This window comes from Galleria mellonella, unplaced genomic scaffold, assembly GCF_026898425.1.
Source record: "Galleria mellonella isolate WM207_F2 unplaced genomic scaffold, CSIRO_AGI_GalMel_v1 utg184, whole genome shotgun sequence".
In the NCBI taxonomy this organism is placed as follows: Eukaryota; Metazoa; Arthropoda; class Insecta; order Lepidoptera; family Pyralidae; genus Galleria; species Galleria mellonella.
This window is the reverse complement of record NW_026442025.1, coordinates 4,819,891-4,839,269: the sequence shown is the minus strand read 5'-3', so window position 1 is coordinate 4,839,269 and position 19,379 is coordinate 4,819,891. Positions and strand designations below refer to the sequence as shown.

Sequence of the window (19,379 nt, the reverse complement as noted above, 5' to 3'; positions counted from 1 at the left end):
ATCGATCACTAATCACCCCCTGATAGTTATTTTGGAAATATATTCCATGTACAAAATTAACCTCTCTACAGATTTATTATAAGTATAGATTAGCGACCCGCCTCGGCCTTATGCGGTTTTTGTAAATAAAACATAACCCGTATTACTTGCTATATTAATAGTAAAGAATGCCATATGGCATTAAATTTGCCAATCATACAAAGTTTTATTGTACAATAAAGAATAAATATCAGATAATATAAAAATTAATTAAATACTTATTCCGCTATGTTTACCACCGTAGTCAAGGCCAGCGAATTCAATCAGTTTCAGCCGCAAGGTGATCCCGTGTCTATGGGTCCGCGCATAAATAACACCGTGTCTCCCCTCATCAGGGCCTCTGAGTGAACGCGAGTTATTGCCTCCGAACTTGACGGATGGACCGCACCATGTGAGTGGTTCAGGAATTGTAAGTAGACGTAGAAGACCACTTGATTTCTCTAAGAGCTCTTCTTTATTCACAGATGTTTAATAAAGATATAAGAGAGCGTTGTTCGCTCTTAATAAAGTATTGACCTAACTAAACTCGGAAGGGAGGAAAGGAATTGTTTGTAATGAGATCCATTAGCCCATTTGCTAACAATATTTCCCTGTCAGGTCGACCCCCACGTGGTCCCCCCCCCCTTCTCAACCCTGAAACCATCGTGCCGAATTCCAAATGTATTCATCACGATGAGCTAACTTGACTTTTCATTGTCACCTATCCTCCCTCACTGGTGCCCCGCCAACGTATACCGTTAGCGCAGACGGGATTACCATATCATTATCATCCATTAAAAAAAATCTTTGTTATTGTTTATGTTTGTTACATCGTAATTCAGTCAGTTATAAACAAATTTGGAAAATACCTTTTTTTATCTGAAAGGATATAGTTCCAGATTGATCCCGTAGATATTTCATTAAAATCGATTCGATTTTATATCAAAATAACTGGTTTTTTTTTTCTTGTAATAATCTTAATATTATCTAATATTGTTATTGTGGGAGGAAAGGGATTGTTAGTAATGGAGACTGATATTCCCATTGCTAGCAATATACCCAACCAGGTCTACCTCCTCACGGTTCTCCCCGGAAACTATCATGGTTAATTCCTGATGAATTCATCATAATGGGCTAACTGGCTTGTTTTCATTCTCATCCATCACCCTTCACTGGTGCTCCGCCAGCGTATCCCGTTAGCGCAGGCGGGGTTACCATACCATTTTCACCCATCAAAAAAAAAAGTTATTGTAAACATATCAAATATTACCGTCACCATATAGACAAATATGTACCTCTGACTACCCTATTAAGAGTTATATCCGTGAGTATATTTATTATTTTTTTGTTTTTATTTACATAAACGTAACATGAACAGTTTCACTATTGTTCTAACAATAGAGTAATACGAGTATAGAAGTTGTATCTTTGTACTGAACAAACGTTACTTATTCAGTGTTTGAAACGGAATTTAGTCAGGTTAGTGACATTTTCAATTACGTTCCCTTACAAGGGGGGTGTGCCAACAAATATTTACCGTGCGGTAGTGGCGGCTTATTTATGGATATTGTCAGCTAAAGTTCTAAATATGCTCACGACTATAATCTCTGTAGGAGTAAACAGGGAAATGCCGTTGCCATTATGGTATACAACCATCGATTAATTTCAACAAGTTTAATATTATTTTCGTGCAACAGAGGGCGTGCCTCTCGCTATGTTTCGAATTTATATGGTTACTTGACAATGTTTTTTTTTTTAATGAGTGGTAAAGGAATGGTCGAATAATAGGCAGCAGCGTCCTTCTTAAAACATCACCGAAGCTTAACTGCGATTGCTAACCGTGGCAACCACTAGTACAACTTTTTATGGGAAACCCTTATGGGAAAGGCTTATGTCTAGCAATAGACAGTTAACGGCTGAAAAAATAATAAATATAAAGCATAATTACCACTTTCTATCAAGGACTCTGTTAGCTTTGTTGTCTTTTCTAGTTGCATAAAACAGAATTAAACCCTATTATAATACCTATTAAGATATGGTTTCTCTAACAAAATCGCTTTTAACAACATCACAATAGAAGAACAAGATTGAAGTGATAAATGCTGTCTATCAGCTTGCACCTTCGGCAGGTAAATCAGCGCGATGTGAGAGTATTACCCGACCAAATTGGATGTAAGGCTAGACAAATGATCGTAAGAAACAATACACTTACACTGTGATATATTGTAGTACTCTATGTCATTTGTTCGAATTATATTATTCTTTTACTGAACTACCTGTTATTTTGCAGAATTCCTTATCACTAGTTATTTGATTACAGTTATAAGTGTTTTGTTTGATTCCACAACCATTAATATGTTCACCAGAGGGAGACTTTGTACAAAAGTCGATTGCTTGGGTACCTCTGTCCCATTCGTGTTTCTACCGTGAAGCAGTTGTGTTTGCATGGCTGTGTTTCGGTTTGAAGGGTGGGATATGGTGTGAATTTACAGGGTACAGAGGAATAACATCTGCGTCCTCAGGAATGGCTACGCATGGGGGGTATCATGGGCGAAACAGTATACTCTGTTATGTCCATGGTACTGCTCATGTCTATAGGCGACGGTTACCACTTTCCATCAGGTGGGCCGTCAGCTTGTTTGCCATTCTAAGTTGTATAAAAAAAAAGATAAACAGTGTTTTAAGCATTCTATAGTAAGACCGTAAGGTGCGACGGTAATTTACGATAACGTAGTCATTACTCCCAGACTCTGATTTATTTGGTTTATCTGTTTAACTTTTGCTACCGTTCCTCGTTTGTTTCACACGGCCATTCCTCCTACAGCCCAATAACGGGAAGAGGTTCCGTACAAGTACGAGGTGACAAGCCACCGGTGCATTTTATTGCCGTACCCCGATAAAGTCACCCCCACACTTATTATCGGAACACGTGCCTCATACACTCGTATACATTGAGGATATTACCTTATGAATTGCTTTTTATAATTTATTAGACGACAGAAAATTACACGGTAAAATATGTATAAATTGAAAAATATATAAATACAAATATCCAATGATATATATGTATAGAGAACAGATACTATCGGGGGAAGGGATTGTTAGTAATGGTAACTAAGAGCTCCATTTGCTAGCAATATACCCAACCAGGTCGATCTCACCGTGGTCCGCCCTGGAAACCATCATGCTGAATTCCAAGTGTATTCATCACGATGGGCTAACTGACTTGCCTTTTTTTCATTCTACTATCATCCCTCACTGGTGCCCCGCCAGATTATACCGTTAGCGCAGGGAGAGTTACTATTCTATGATCATCCATTAACGAACATAGCCGCGGGACATAGCTAGTAATATATGTATAAATTGTCTACAATAAAGCCTACCATGTGGCCCTGCCAAAATCCAGGTTTAACATTGTGTGAATAAAATATTTAAGAGATTTCGACCAAAGAATATAATACTTCTCTGACTGGGCCGGTACTGGAGACGTTTCCTCACAAACACAAACAAAGCACCACATCCTTATATGGAGACGCATATTGAAATAAAAAGTAAGAGTGTACCATGTCAACGTTGACAATCTGTAGACACATTCTCCTTCGCATTAAAAATAATTTCAATCATAAATACACACACGATATTTTCTAAATACATTCACAAGGGGGGGGGGATTGTTAGTAATAGAGTTTGACAGCCCCATTGCTAGCAATATACCTTACTAGGTCGACCTCCACGTAGTTCCCCCTAGAAACCATCGTGAACAATTCTTGTTGAATTTGTCACAATGGGCTAACTGACCTACTTCATCCTCACCTATCATCCTTCACTGGTGCCCCGCCGGTGTATACCGATAGCGCGGGTGGGGCTACCATTCCATTATCATCCATTAAAAAAATACATTCACAAAGTGATCGTTGTATTGTTTAGAAGTTGGCACCGCCGTTAAACTGACGAAACTAAAAACTATTTATATTACCTCTGTCTGAAATATCAAAATTAACAGGTATTTTTTGTAATTCAATGTTGCATACAATTTTTTGTTGCATAGATTTTTCGCAGTTTTTTTCTACAGTAAGAGAAAAAACACGAATTTACAATTATTTACATTAATTTTAAATTTTGAAAAAAGACTAAATTGAATGACAAAATTTGTGACATAATCGATGGATTGTGCAATAGCAGCGCCGTCATACAGGCTGTATCCTTGAGTGTCATGGTTTTTGTTGTATTAAAAAAATACTTAAACAAAATTACTCTACAATTTCATTATCAGTGTCTGCCTATATAAGTAGTTGAATGATATATCTAGTATCTCTTCTGTGATGCTCAGATTATCTCTTAAGATGACTTTATGCCTTTAATCCCCGTGAAAAGGGGAGTCGCACGATCGGGATACGACAAGTAATCGCTCATATGTACATATATGTATATGTAAACATGATATTACAAGTAAGTACCTATGTATATTCTATTAAAAGCTTCTCTTTTCAATAGACTGCAAAACGGAGGTGATACTCACATCGAGGTAGAAATGTCTAATATGGATACCGATCCGATATCTATTTATTAGCTTCTTCTGGACATTGATAAAGGAAAAAATGTCACCACTTATTTCGATATCGCCCATATCGGTCGGATATCTATTTTCCAACATGTTAAAAATCTGTAATAGAATGTAAAATAGCCAATATTATTTTTGGATAACAGACTTGTAACATATTTATTGTTGGTATTTATTATTGATATTGTAACTAAAATATATTTCTCAAACATGCTTGGAAATGTGAGCATTATTTTGACAATCTTCTTCAATATAAATCAAAATTGCCGTACTGGTCAGATACATGCGGGCAGCGGCCGGCAAAAGTTGTATGAAAATCCATATCTGTCGTGTTTTGCGGCCAGATAAATTACTATGTAAACTCATATCTGTCCTGTAATTTAAAACTGGAATGACCTTTTAGTTCGAAACATGGCTACCAAGAAGGTAACTAATAAAAGGTTTTATTTAATTTTCGAATTGGCTTGCAAATAGAAACCTGTTTATTAAAAAAAAAAAAGGAATATTATGGCGTGTGAAAAATTATTATTGTTCGTTATTCGTCATTAAACTTAAAAAGTAAAATTGTGTTTTTGATTTCCGCGCATTGTTTTAGGAAAGTACTATACAAGCCTTAGCCACAACTAGACATTGATGGACTCACGTATGTGTGCCTCGGCTGCGCCTCGGCCCACATTTGCACGTTCGTTCATCAATGCCTCAGTTGCTGGCCGCTGCAGTAATCTACTATCGATATCGTTAAATATTTCCCATTCAGTATATTTTATTAGATTTTTATGTTAAGAAAGTTCATAACAAAATGTGATAACGTCACAATTATCTGTCGCTTTTATTTTAATTTAATTGTTTATTAATGCATTATAAGGTTATAAAAATGTTAATGAATTAATTAGTTTATTAGGCAGGGCACCAGTGAAGGGTGATCGATGAGAATGATAACAGGCCAGTTAGCCCATCATGATGAATTCATCAGAAATTAACCATGATAGTTTCCAGGGGGAACCGTGTGGAGGTCAACCTGGTTGTGTATATTGCTAGCAATGAGATTTTTAGTCTCCATTACTAACAGTCCCTTTCCTCCACAGTTAGGGTATTACAAATTGCATATATACTCATTAATCGTACATTTACGTAGTTAATTACATAATAAAATCACTGGCAATACACCCAATCAGGTCAACCTCCACGCGGTTTGCCCTGGAAACTATCGTGGTTAATTATTAATGAATTCATCAGAATTCATCAATAATTAACCACAATGGTTTCCCAAGACGCAGGCCAATCAATCATGGGCCTGAATCATCCTCACTTATCATCCTTCACTGGTGCCCCACGAGTGTGTGTTGATAGATCAAACGGAGTTACTTGTTCATTTTCATCCTTTAATAAAATATGGAATGGTCTATCCTATAACATGTTTCCTTCGTCCTAGAACCTCAAATCTTTCAAACATAGCGTGAAAAAGCACTTACTGAGCCACCATAGTGGAATGTTCTCTTTTCGATTGATCGTATTCATGAACTATTCATCTACATGTTCGCTTAAGATGGTGTGATCACTTATGAATCAAAAACGTCCCACTAGAATGCCAAATGACGGATTCGCTCTGTCGACAACAACTAGCGTTTAACAAATAACTTATAACTTAAAAAAAAGAGCATATTCCTTTTTAAAAGGCCGGCAGCACATCCGCAATGCCTTTGGTGTTGTGGGTGATCGTGGACCGCGGTAGTCACATACCATCAGATGAGTCGCATGCCCGTTTGCCCCCTGTATTATAAAAAAAAAACTTAGGCATTTAATCCTGATCAAGGCAACAAATTGCTCAACTCGGCGAATTACAATTCACTTCGGGCCTTTGTTTTCACATATAATCCGCCATTTTTCTAAAAGCAATCAGGCTTATCCACAATCTCATTTACTATATCCTTCTCGGCCGCAAATTATTCAATTTAACGTATAAATCCGCTATTTTTCAGCCTTAATACAAGCTTTACGGAACCCTGAATAATCTAATTATTATTTTATCGTTCCGTAAAAAAAAAATACGAAGCTTTTGTGAATAAAAAGATTTCGTGTTTCACGAATCGTTGTTCTTTGTTCAGTATGTAATGATGTTTTTTGTATGCGCTTCATATTGTTTAACCTTTATACTCCCTCTCTTCACATTTTTGTTCTTCTGTATTGCAAAAGATCTAAAATGACCATTCTGGTAATTCCGTTTTGCAATTTCACTTGTAATTTCATTCAGTTGACAATTTCCTACAATAATTTCGTAGTGCTTGTAAATTTTTCGTTTTGTTACCTACGTTTAAAATACTTTTGCTATTTATTTGCATTGCTTCCCTACAACAGGCTTCACCATACCTTGTAGTAATTGTGTGGTTGACTGTAGCGTTGTTTCTCTAAATGTATCTATGTTTTAATTTGATAATTTCGCGAAATTACTATTTACTTCATATTGGCCTTTAGAATAAATATTTCGATATTATATTGAATTAAAATTTTAATTTAACATCTAAATTTAGAGAAACAGCGCCTCAGAATTGATCCCTGTGATTGGAAAACAATAAAATTCATGCACCTCGCGAGAACTGGCCCGGTCCGAAACGAACCCCTGTCCCTTCAGGTGGCGATCGAGATACAATGGCCTGAGCCAAGGTTCGAACCGTCTAGCGTTGCCCGTGTACACTAAAATTCATAGCGTTTAATTAAGTTACGACGTTAAGAGATAACAGACAAACGAATAAAAAATTAACTCGCATTCACATTTGTAATATAAGCCACGATTTTATCTTTTTTTTATACAACTTAGAATTTGCATACAAGCTGACGGCCCACCTGATGGAAAGTGGTAACCGTCGCCTATAGACATGAGCAGTACCATGAATATAACAGAGTATACTGTTTCGCCCATGATACCTCCCGTGCGTTGCCATTCCTGAGGACTCAGGTGTTATTCCTCTGTACCCAGTAAATTCACGCCATATCCCACCCTTCAAACCGAAACATAGCCATGCAAACACAACTGCTTCACGGTTGAAACACGAATGGGACAGAGGTACCCAAGCAATTGACTTTGTACAAAGTCTCCCTCTGGTAAAATTCATTTAGTCATCATCATACTAACTAAATATATAATTTTAGAAATATATTATTAGTTATATACAAAATCGAAAGAGATCATATGGTGTTAAAAACATCTAATGTATAAATATATAACCAACATATAGACATAGAATTAGCAGAACGAGAAGAATTAGATAGCTCATCATACCTAATGGGCGAAACACGTAGACCAATAAATACCGATACATCGTCAAGGCCAAGATCATAATTAATGCAATTGTGATCAACAATAAAACAACAAAAAGAGTTCTCAGCATTAAGGGCAACGGTTTGGGAGTGAAATTAAAAACATTTGACCTTCAAGCACATTATTTCGGCATATCAAGTGCGGCTGTACTAAACAGTATTCCGCGACATTAAACCCCAGTTTAACATAAACTCCGCCGGATCATTACCCCTCGCTCCACTGCCGTACTATACGTTCTCACTCGTTCTAGACGTCACTGCTGAAAAAAAGTCATGCGTAATAAATCAAATTTGATAATAAGATGTAAACGACAGGGAAAGAAAGGTTTTCGAGTGGCGACCCGGTAGGGGAAAACACAGTGTTAGACACGATATCTACCTCCCCCCTTCTCCTAGATAGAGTGACGATCTCGGGTGCATTGCAGAAAGTCAGTGGATGCAGATGGTTCAGGACCATACCTTATGGCAGTCTATGGTATAAAAAAAATAAAATATGGCTTTTTATATGACAGAATGGAGGGTAATTAATATATTTTACATTGCATAGATAATTATTAGAAAATGGATACTCTTGGAAACCAATTTAAATATCAGTGTGTTTGAAAGCCTGTTGTACACGAACCATACTAAAATTTGCTTTGTATAACCTTCGGACATGAATAGTACTAGTACATTAATATTAAGTCCTCAGAATATTTTATTTATTTATTTAAACTTTATTGACTAATAAAATGAAAGGTACAAACGGTGGACTTAATGCTATACCAGATAATATTTTCTATTACTCTCTCTTTGTATAATTGAAATAAGAATAATACTGTAGGTGTAACAGATGAAAAATTCTGCTATTTATCAGTATGTGGAGACTTTGTACAAAAGTCGATTGCTTGGGTACCTCTGTCCCATTCGTGTTTCAACCGTGAAGCAGTTGTTTGCATGGCTGTGTTTCAGTTCGAAGGGTGAGATATGGCGTGAATTTACAGGGTACAGAGGAATAACACCTGAGTCCTCAGGAATGGCAACCCATGGGGGGTATCATGGGCGAAATAGTATGTGTGTGTACTGTTATGTTCATGGTACTGCTCATGTCTATAGGCGACGGTTACCACTTTCCATCAGGTGGGCCGTCAGCTTGTTTGCCATTCTAAGTGTTATAAAAAAAAAATATAAGTATTGTGCACCAGTCAACCTTTAGGATGCGCAGAGACACTCAATGGCGGTTTAAATAATAAATAATAATTTGTATTTTAATGTAATATAATAAATTACATACAAACATAATGAACTCATATTTACTACTGCTCGTACCTTAATGTAAGAGACCTATTAAACTCAGCGGGTTATGTAATTCAAATCCTATTATGATTCGTGTAAAGTGGACTTTTTAACCCCCTAACTTTCCAAAATGCCTGTTTATGTATAAACAAATAATTAAATACACAGCTATGTCAGGTACAGCTACTCGATATAGCAAATTGAGATGGAAAGGATTGTTAGTAATGTGTTCTAACAGCCCCATTGCTAGCAATATACCTCCACGCGGTTCTCCCTGAAAACAATCGTGCTTAATTATTATCAAATTTGAAGAACCAACTGTTCTGATTTCATACTGACCTAAAATTTTTCAGTATTGCCCCGCCAGTATATACCGATAGCGCAGGCGGGGTTACCATTTTATTGTTACCCATTAAAAAAAAAGATATAGAAAATTTGTCGCTCTAAGAAAAATTCAAAACAGCAAAGTAACACTATCATACATACATATATATCATATCTATTTACCGCCTTCACCTATTAACAAATTAATAACCATGTTAACTCACTTTTAACTCATTTTAAATCATTGATTATGTATTTCTAGATTAAACGCACTATCTTCTTAACTACACTTTTTATAAATTCAATAGTCAAATTAAAAGTTTACTGCATCACTTCTAATTCTTTTTTTTTCTGTTATTTGCCATTAAATCGTAGTGAAGTCACCAGTAGTAGTCCCGTGGACACAGATAATCATGTTCTAACTGCTCCGAACGAGGCTTTGTCATGTAAACGACCGGGTTTTGCACACTAAGCGCTGTACCACTCAGATGCAAGGGTCAAACTCATCTTCCTTATGATTATTACATGATAGCGGCTTTCTCGTAATGATAATGAAACATGGCACAGTAATTTAACTGTTACAATAATAACATAAGAACAAAATATCTGTTACTTTACATTCATATATAATAATAAAAACCACCAATTTAGAAATTTTGCCTCTTATTGTCTTTTTTACAATTATACAATTATTACAAAATAATCAATTTATATTTCGTGTCTAATTTTGCTTAGGATCCAACTACTTTAAGATAAAATAACAACTACTCTTCCCCATAAATAAGTGAAGATGAACTTAGATCCATCGTATCAAAAATGAAAATTGATTAGCGACGCCTACAAAAAACGGTTACTTTGAAATTAAATCGATTAGTTTAACTTTATTTAAAACCCACAAATAAACTAACGAATAACATAATGTATAGTGAAATATAAAAAAAATCATTTATGCTGTGTTGTAGTTTTTAAAGACTATTGTCATTATTATTAAAATGTACCAGTGAAGAAAATATTAAAAAACACTCAACGAAGTGGAAATGTCGGAGGGAGACACGACGAAGCGATTCACACTCATTACCATAACTGACAGTCTTTGTAATGGTAATGATCGACTACCCTCCACCCGCCACTACAATGGTAATGATACCTATCATTCCAATCTTAAATTCTAATTACAATAAATATCACAGAATGACTGATGAACACCAAATTGTCTATGAATATAAATATAGATAGGTTCTTGGGTAGAGGAAAATAGCAAAGTTCACCAAAAATAAATTGTGTACGCGTAGATGATTATTCACACAGGTAGATATATAAAATACAACCTATGTTGTTTTCTGATAAAATTAGCTTTTTATACTTATTTCTTAAACTTGGTTGTACATTCACTTTTAATATAAATCAAGTTATAACGAAAATGATAAGGTATACAGGCTGAACAAGTAAAAGGATTTCTTTAATAATTTCTTTATTAATTTTTAAAATCTCGTTACAATATTCCTTTAGGTTTAAACAAAACAAAATTGAGGTTAATAAATTATACGCAAAATTGAAATTAGATACCTTTTTAAAGAGTGAAATACTTTTTTTATTTTTGAAATTTCCGGATTGAATATGATTTCTATCCTTCCTAAATATTAGAAGAAGATCATCTATTATCTACTTTCATACTTTAATAAAATCATTGCATAAATTCCGATACAACATTTATGAATTATAAGAATAACATTAATTAAAAAAAAATACTTTTAAAAAGGCTTAAAAGTCTTGTTTCCAAACTAGTAAAACTAGGAAAAAGCTTAGAAAAAAAGGCGACATCTATCTCTTTTTTTCTCGCTGTCAGTCCTATCAGTTGCTTGTCAAATATTCTCAATCAACCAAATGTCATCAAAATAAAAGTTTCTTAATTAATTACAAAATGGTATAATTAATATAGTACAAGCAACGAAAAATAACTATTTAATTGATAAAAATTTATGAATTTAAATATACTATTTTTTATAATTATATTGATCTATGATGGCCACATCAAAAAGCGTTTGAAAGTTACCATACCGTATGAATAAAACATTGTAATGTACACGCTTATTTAACTCCACTAATTTTTTTATTTTTATGTAATAATAAATCCAAGTTTTGTAAACATTTACAATAATATAATATGAATCTGTCTGAAAGTTTAGCCAATATGTCTATACAAAAGTAAGTTGAAATCATAAAAACTTTTGTAAAGGTTATACTCTAATAAAAGTGTTCCATTTCCTTTCTTATTTAAGTATGAAGTAAACAAGAAAATTCACCTTTAAACTTTTCAACGATTCAACGTACACTTGAATCACAGATTCCTTTGTTAGCATACCATAAATTTGTGTCATATATATGTTATTCTAGGATAATGACCTCTATCAGAGAGTATCCCATGTAATCATACCAATCACCTGTCCTCAAGCTAAAGTATCATGTGTTATGAAGAACCAGGCTACAAAAGTGTGGTGGCACAGCTATTTTCATTGCCAAAATTGGCCTGATCAGGAATTGAACCCTTGAGACTACAGCATGGGGTTCTTCAAAAGGGGGGGTAAAGAGGTTTCTTCAGAGTCGGCAACGCGCGCGTAATACCTCGGTATTGCAGGCGTTCATAGGCTACAGTAACCGCTTACCATCAGGTGGACCGTATGCTTGTTTGCCGCCTCAGTGGTATAAAAAAAAAATTACATAAAACAACATACATGTCACAACACTACGGAGGTTATTATATTAAGTCTGTTAACCATAATTTAACTCGATTAATGTGATTTATTTTCACACTTACAAAGGTTTTAAAAAGTTTCACATTCAGTAACATTATGAATACAAAGTAATAATACCAACATAATTAAAATTACAGTGATAACACAGAGCAGATTCAGAAAAAGAGAGAGGACTACATAGGATGGACTGACTACTTTATGGCAGTAGCATTCTTAGCAGCCAAACGAAGCAAAGATCCACATTTTCAAGTGGGTGCATGCATTGTCAATCAGGACATGAGAATAGTTGGTGTTGGGTAAGAAATTTTTATAAACCTTGGTATTTAACTAATATTTTATTATTAGTAAACAAGTATATGTAACACCTGACGGTAAGTGATAAGTACAATGCCAGGTGCATTTTTATTTTTTTAAGTAATAATGGAATGGTAGCCCCGCTCGCGCTACCGATATACGCTGGCGAGGCACCAGTGACGGATGATAGGTGATGATGAAAAAGCAGGTCAGTTAGCCAATCGTGATGAATTCCACCAGAATTAATCACGATAGTTTCCAGGGGGAACCGCGCGGAAGTCGACCTGATAGGGTATATTGGTAGTTATAGGAAAATCAGACCCCATTACTAACAATCCCTTTCCCCCTTGCCAGGTGCATTACACCTCTATTGTCAACCTTAAAGAGACCTGTTTACTCCTTTTCAGGTTCCCGTACTTACCATCAGGAGAGAAAATTGTTAATGGTGGCTAGTGATCTTATTACTAGTAATATACTTTGAAAGGTTGACCTCCATGTAACGCTCCTAGAAATTAGCATTGCTCTATCGTAAAGGCAAAATTTCCATTTCAGTTTCTTGCATTTAAAAAAGATCTATAATAATAATTTATAGATAAATAAATTAAACAAATTTTTTCTTTAAATATGAGTAATATTAGATACAGATTGCTCATGAACTTATTTGTAGAGAATTATAAAAACAAATATTTTTTATCGGATATCATGTAATATGACAAAAGTTATTAACCATAAATATTTACTTTAAAATAGTAATATAAAGTAAAAATAATACACAGAAATTAAATGTACCAAATAATAATAAAAATACATACAAAATAATAACAAAGTTTGGCCCTAATTAATTATTTATTTATTCATTAAAAATAATTACAACATTATAATAGCAAAAGCCAATGTTATAAACCTAGTGTGCTAACATTACATGATGTAATAAATATTTAACATGTGGTGTTAGCACTTAAATTTATAATTTAAATTCAATAAATTTTAATTCATATCCACAGATACAATGGTATGCCGAGAGGATGCAGTGACGATATTTACCCATGGGAAAAAGGGAAAAAGAAATTGTATGGTATGTTTTGAAAAAGATCATCTAAAGTAAAAATGAGTGTTTACAAATGTATGCCAATTTTTTAACCAAACATTAAAAAAAAGTATATTTTGACAAATATGTTATAAATAAGCAAACTTACTTTTACATTTAAAATATTTTGCAAGAGTTTAGAGATATGTTAATAAATAAAGATTATTCTACAAAAAATAAATGACTTCAATTGTAACAGAACCAATAATTTTCATTAAAAAACTAAATTACTGAACTAATTTTGATAAAATTTCTGTAAATATGTCCTTTTGGATAAAAAAAGAATTTTCCAAATCGGTTATAATTGATGGACTTATGAGATGACAAACAGAAAAACATTCAACCGAAATAAAAACGTTATTTTTGAAGTCTTTTGAAAAATAATAACCCCTTTATTTCCAGTATGCCATGCAGAAATGAATGCAATACTTAACAAAAACTCATCAGATGTGTGGGGTTGCACTATCTATGTGAAATTGTTCCCATGCAATGAATGCGCGAAGATCATCATTCAATCTGGCATTAAAGAGGTGGTGTATGTCTCCGACAAGAAAGCCAAAAAAGTCGAGTACAAAGCATCCAGGCAAATGTTGAAGGATGCGGGCGTTATTTGCACGTATGTATTTTTTTAACTCCCCATTCTTGCGAGTTCATTCATGTAGTATTGGAAATTATTTCATTAAAACATAATTCTTCAACTATGTAAGGTGGAGGGGGGAAAGGGATTGTTAGTAATGGAGACTGAGAATCCCATTGCTAGCAATATAGCCAACCAGGTCGACCTCCTCGCGGTTCCCCCTGGAAACTATCATGGTTAATTCCTGATGAATTTATCATGATGGGCTAACTGGCCTGTTTTCATTCTCATCTATCACCCTTCACTGGTGCTCCGCCAGCGTATCCCGTTAGCGCAGGCGGGGTTACCATACCATTTTCACTCATAAAAAAAAACTATGTAAGGTGGGGAGGGGGATGGGTTTGTTAATAATAGGGAATTAATAGCCCCATTGCTTACAATGTAGTCTATCAGGTCCACCTCCATACGGTTTCCCTTGGAAACCATCTTGGTTAAGAAAGAGGAAAAAAGAAATATTTTTATTCAAGTAAACTTAGATTTAAGCATTTTTTCATTACCATTCCCATTTGGAACGCAATCTAAGGCAAGAAACTTAGCTGTTACTTTTTTCAAAAAGTTTAACCATATAAATAATGAATTTGTGTGAATACAAACTACTATGCAGTATCGTATTGATCGTAGAAATAAATCGATTGCAATGACCATATCAGACCAGTCCCTACAGGCAGCACCCGTACACAAGGATGACGGGTGAGCCAGCCATCATTGCGCTGTTGTAGCGAACCCAGCCTACCATGCCAACATCTGTCTGAACATTTTAGTGAGCATAACTTACTCAAGGCCTCCAACCATGTCATAGCCAAATTTAAATAATTTCACACTACATAACAGTTGCAGTAGCCATACATTACACAGTCAAAGACTTACCAGAGGGAAATTTTGTACAAAAGTCAATTGCTTGGGTACCTCTGTCCCATTCGTGTTCCTTCTGTGAAGCAGTTGTGTTTGCATAGATGTGTTTCGGTTTAAAGGGTGGGATGTGACGTGAATTTACTGGGTACAGAGGAAAAACACCTGAGTCCTCAGGAATAGCAACGCATGGGGGGTATCATGGGCGAAACAGTATACTCTGTTACGTCCATGCTACTACTCATGTCTATAGGCGACGGTTATTACTTTCCATCAGGTAGACCGTCAGCTTGTTTGCCATTCTAAGTTGTATAAAAAAAAATAAAGATTATGTCCCATTTAAAAAACTGCTGAAACGATTTTTATAAAATTTCTATGATGTTATTCTGTAAGTATATCTCTCTTTAGATAAAAAAAAAATCCAAAACATAATTAATAACTTATACTCCCCTAACTTTATTTCCGGCATCACCAATTATACACTATTAATTTTTTTTTTTTTTTTCCCAATTATAAACAGATATGTTTCTTGCTAATTCTTCTCAGGTGAAATTGCATACCAAATTGGACGGTAGATTTATAAAAAATTACTATTCAAAAATGGTTATTAAGTTGCAGCATATCAGCCTTTAACTGTCCACTGTTAAACATAAAATTCTCCCTTAGTGGGTTTTCTAATAGTTGCCACACTTAGCAGGCGGATTGGCAACCGCAGTTTAGCTTTGGTAATGCTAATAATAAATGCATTTTAAACTATCAACCACCTATCTACTTTCAAGAAGCAATTTTGTATACTTTCACAGGCTTCATGGCTCTCAGGTTTAAGCCGAAACTTTATATATGTTACAAGCGATTATAGACGTAACTTTCATGCAACCGCATTATGCTCGTGTTTGTGCTTACACATTTGCAATTTGCAATTTTATTTTAATAAGATTTTTACAACCAGCCTATTTGGTGAGAGATATCGTGAGATTTAAATATAAATTTTATGGAAAAGCTATGAATATTATTCGAAATCCCCCCATAAGGGGAGTCTTGCAGAGTAGTTGCAACGCTTGATAGGCAGGTTGGCAACCGCAGTTAGGCGTTTAGAGATGTTTTAAGAGAGACACTGCTGCCCATCCCTCGCCCTCCCTTACTTAGAATACTCACAGGAAAGGAAAGGATGGCCTACTCGTATTCTATGACAGAACCACACGGCTGTTATTAACTTTACTTGAATAAAAAATATTTATTATTATTATTAGAGCGATACACTATAGAGACAAATATCTATACAAATATCTACCCCGACTTCGCGCGGGTTGAAATATAAGTGTTTCATATTAGCTATAATAAGCAATTTTTTAATGCTTGGAATTAGGTTATTGTAATTTTTTAAGCGTCTCTAATTTTTTATATATTACTATATTTTTTTTTTTTGTATATTACTCGCTGTTAATGTCGCTTTGTAAAAGTGAAAGAATTTTTAAAATCTGTTTAGTATTGTTTGAGTTTATCCATTACAAAAAAAAAACATACAAAATATCAAATCTTTTCTTTTCATAATATTACAAGCAAGTTTCCACAGCTTTGTCCGTGTGAATCATTAAGTACATAAAATATCCTGTCTTAAGTTAGGATGTGACCTATCCATGTACCAAATTTCATGCAAATCCGTTAAATAGTTTTTGCATGAAAAAAATAAGAAATAATCATCCATCCATCCATTGTTACAAACTTTCGCATTAATTATATTAATAGGTTGTTATAAATTATTATAAATATTAATAACTCTTTAGAAAAATAAACTTTCAACAAATCATTTAATTATCACTAGATAATTTTAATTAGAACGCTATCTATATAGTAATTATAAATAATCTATCAATTTGATTAAATCTAATATTTACTTAATCATTTCACTGGTCTTTTCCTTGGGTGATTGTCAGTATTTAGGTGTACCTAAGGCCGGATTTTCTATTAGGCAGCGCAGGCACCTACCTTGGCGCCCCAATCGACTAACAGCTCTGCACTGCAAACTTTTTAATCGATAATATTTCTTTAATTAAAAATTACATTTTAAGATTTGTGACTAACATACTATTAACTAAAATATTATTTCTTTGTTTTTTTTTTTGCTTCTATATAACACTATCATATATCAATATATTTCAAGTTATTATATGTAAAATAATATAGTAGTTTTTTTTTATGATTAACACGTGCCCGACATAGTAAATCCGGCCCTGGATATTCCTACAAGTGGTCAACGTAACTTAAGTATATCAGGTCGAAAATATTATTATAAAATTAGTTAGAAATATTAGCTCACAGACGGATTATAATTGTCTATTTTTTTTTTTTTCAGCCAATATAAACCAAAAGTCGGGACTATTGTCATAGACTTTGATGAAGATAACGACTCCTCGCCGTTGGAAACAGAAAAACGATCTGAATAAGCATATTACTTATACAAATTTTACAATTGTTTAAAAAGTACGTCTGTAAATTAGCAACTTGGTGTTGTAGCTGTATTCAGGTTTCCATCAGTGGGCCCGTATGTTTGTTGGCCACTATTGTGATATAAAAATAGCATAATTTTTAATGTGTACTTAAATGTATTAGTAAAATGATGTTGTATAAATTTATGTACTTAAAATATGTAATTTACACAACAAGAATAGAATTAATAACCCAATTATATGACTCTGAATATAATAAATGTACCCATGTTGTTTCAATCAATTAAACATGCATAATTTGTTTATAAAATTGACGATCTTTCTACAGGGAACTTGTTATTATCTTTATATTACTCGTAATATAAAAATTTTTTTAGCACCTTTTACTGCTTTTGTAGTACCATACCCTGTGAATCGTTTGCGCCCTATGTTATAAAAATAATAATAATTAACATTACATATCTATAGCATGTATTAACTACAAGGTGAAATTAAAATCTTTAGCGTCTAGCGAGAGTTTTATAAATTTGAGATTTACATTGCTTAGAAGAAGTATGTTAATCAATCACGTTACGTTTTACCAGAGGGAGACTTTATACAAAAGTCGATTGCTTAGGTATCTCTGTTCCATTTGTGTTTCTACCGTGAAGTAGTTGTGTTTGCATATCTCTGTTTCGGTTTGAAGGGTGGGATATGGCATGAATTTACAGGGTACAGAGGAATAACTCTTGAGTCCTCAGGAATGGCAACGCATGGGGGCTATCATGGGCGAAACAATATACTCTGTTATGTCTATGGTACTGCTCATGTCTATAGGCGACGGTTACCACGTTCCATCAGGTGGGCCGTCAGCTTGTTTGCCGTTTTAATTTGTATAAAAAAAAATAAACATTATTTCTCTGCTCAATTCCCTGATTGCTCGGCAGCCACATATTGATATTTTTAATGACAATTTGGATAGATTTTCTAAATGTTGTCAAAAGTTTTTATTTGTAACATGAGGCTATGGCTCACTACACGTTTTGGAAAACTGAAAGTGAAGAGAGCAATTCATTCTTAAATAAATAATTAATATATAAATTATGTCATATATAACAATTATATTGTAATACAATATCTTAAAAATGTTCAAATTTGTATAGAGTCCAATCAGTGTACACTATATACATACATACATGCGTACATAAAAAGAGAAGTCGAAATATATTTGAATTTAATACATATTTTCATATAATTTTGCTTGGTTTTCTGGCACGAAATAAATTTAAAATATAACATTGTAAAATAATATTAAAAACAATTAACATTTACGAATAAATTGTTAACCTAAATGATTAATATTTATTCCCTAACATTTCTTTTTAGTTTTTCATATAAGTACTCTATATATATATATATATATATATATATATATATATATATATATATATATATATATATATATATATATATATATATATATATATATATATATATATATACCCTATAAGCAACATCTTTATACGAATGTATTTCTATTTTTTTTTTTATATGAGTTCTACGAACTTATAATTTCACTTAATTGGTTTTGAACTTTTGTTATCATATTAAAAAATATTACGTGAGTTACAGTCAAAACATCCTTCATTGTAATAATAAATTCAATTATTTATGTTTGTGTTACAATTTTTTCATAAATATAGTGTAAAACACCATGTATCACTAAAGAAAGTGGCGAGGGGAGAATCATTGTTATTCATATACCCTGTCAGAACGACATTACATCCGTGCATCCTCTGGAAACCATCGGGGTGAATTCGTCGCGATAGGCTAACTAACC

At 33.8% G+C, this 19,379-nt stretch overlaps 1 protein-coding gene across 2 annotated transcripts; it reads left to right on the top strand.

The window, feature by feature from the left end:
• Positions 1–11,344: 11,344 nt before the first annotated feature.
• LOC113512183 (deoxycytidylate deaminase) lies at positions 11,345–17,848 on the top strand. 2 transcript variants are annotated; one of them, XM_052893782.1, is made up of 5 exons: positions 11,345–11,568; positions 12,384–12,542; positions 13,545–13,615; positions 14,030–14,243; positions 17,467–17,848. In XM_052893782.1, exons 1-5 carry the CDS (start codon positions 11,555–11,557, stop codon positions 17,555–17,557), a joined length of 549 nt encoding a protein of 182 aa, XP_052749742.1. In that variant the 5' UTR covers positions 11,345–11,554; the 3' UTR covers positions 17,558–17,848. The 2 variants fall into 2 exon arrangements, with proteins under 2 accessions (XP_052749742.1, XP_052749741.1); XM_052893781.1 differs by having other exon boundaries at positions 11,347–11,698.
• Positions 17,849–19,379: the final 1,531 nt, after the last annotated feature.

Coding starts and splice junctions, on each gene's coding strand:
- LOC113512183 (XM_052893781.1), top strand. CDS start 11,658: ATGAATCTGTCTGAAAGTTTAGCCAATATGTCTATACAAAA. Junction 12,543..13,544: donor ATGAGAATAGTTGGTGTTGG/GTAAGAAATTTT, acceptor TCATATCCACAG/ATACAATGGTATGCCGAGAG. Junction 13,616..14,029: donor AGGGAAAAAGAAATTGTATG/GTATGTTTTGAA, acceptor CTTTATTTCCAG/TATGCCATGCAGAAATGAAT.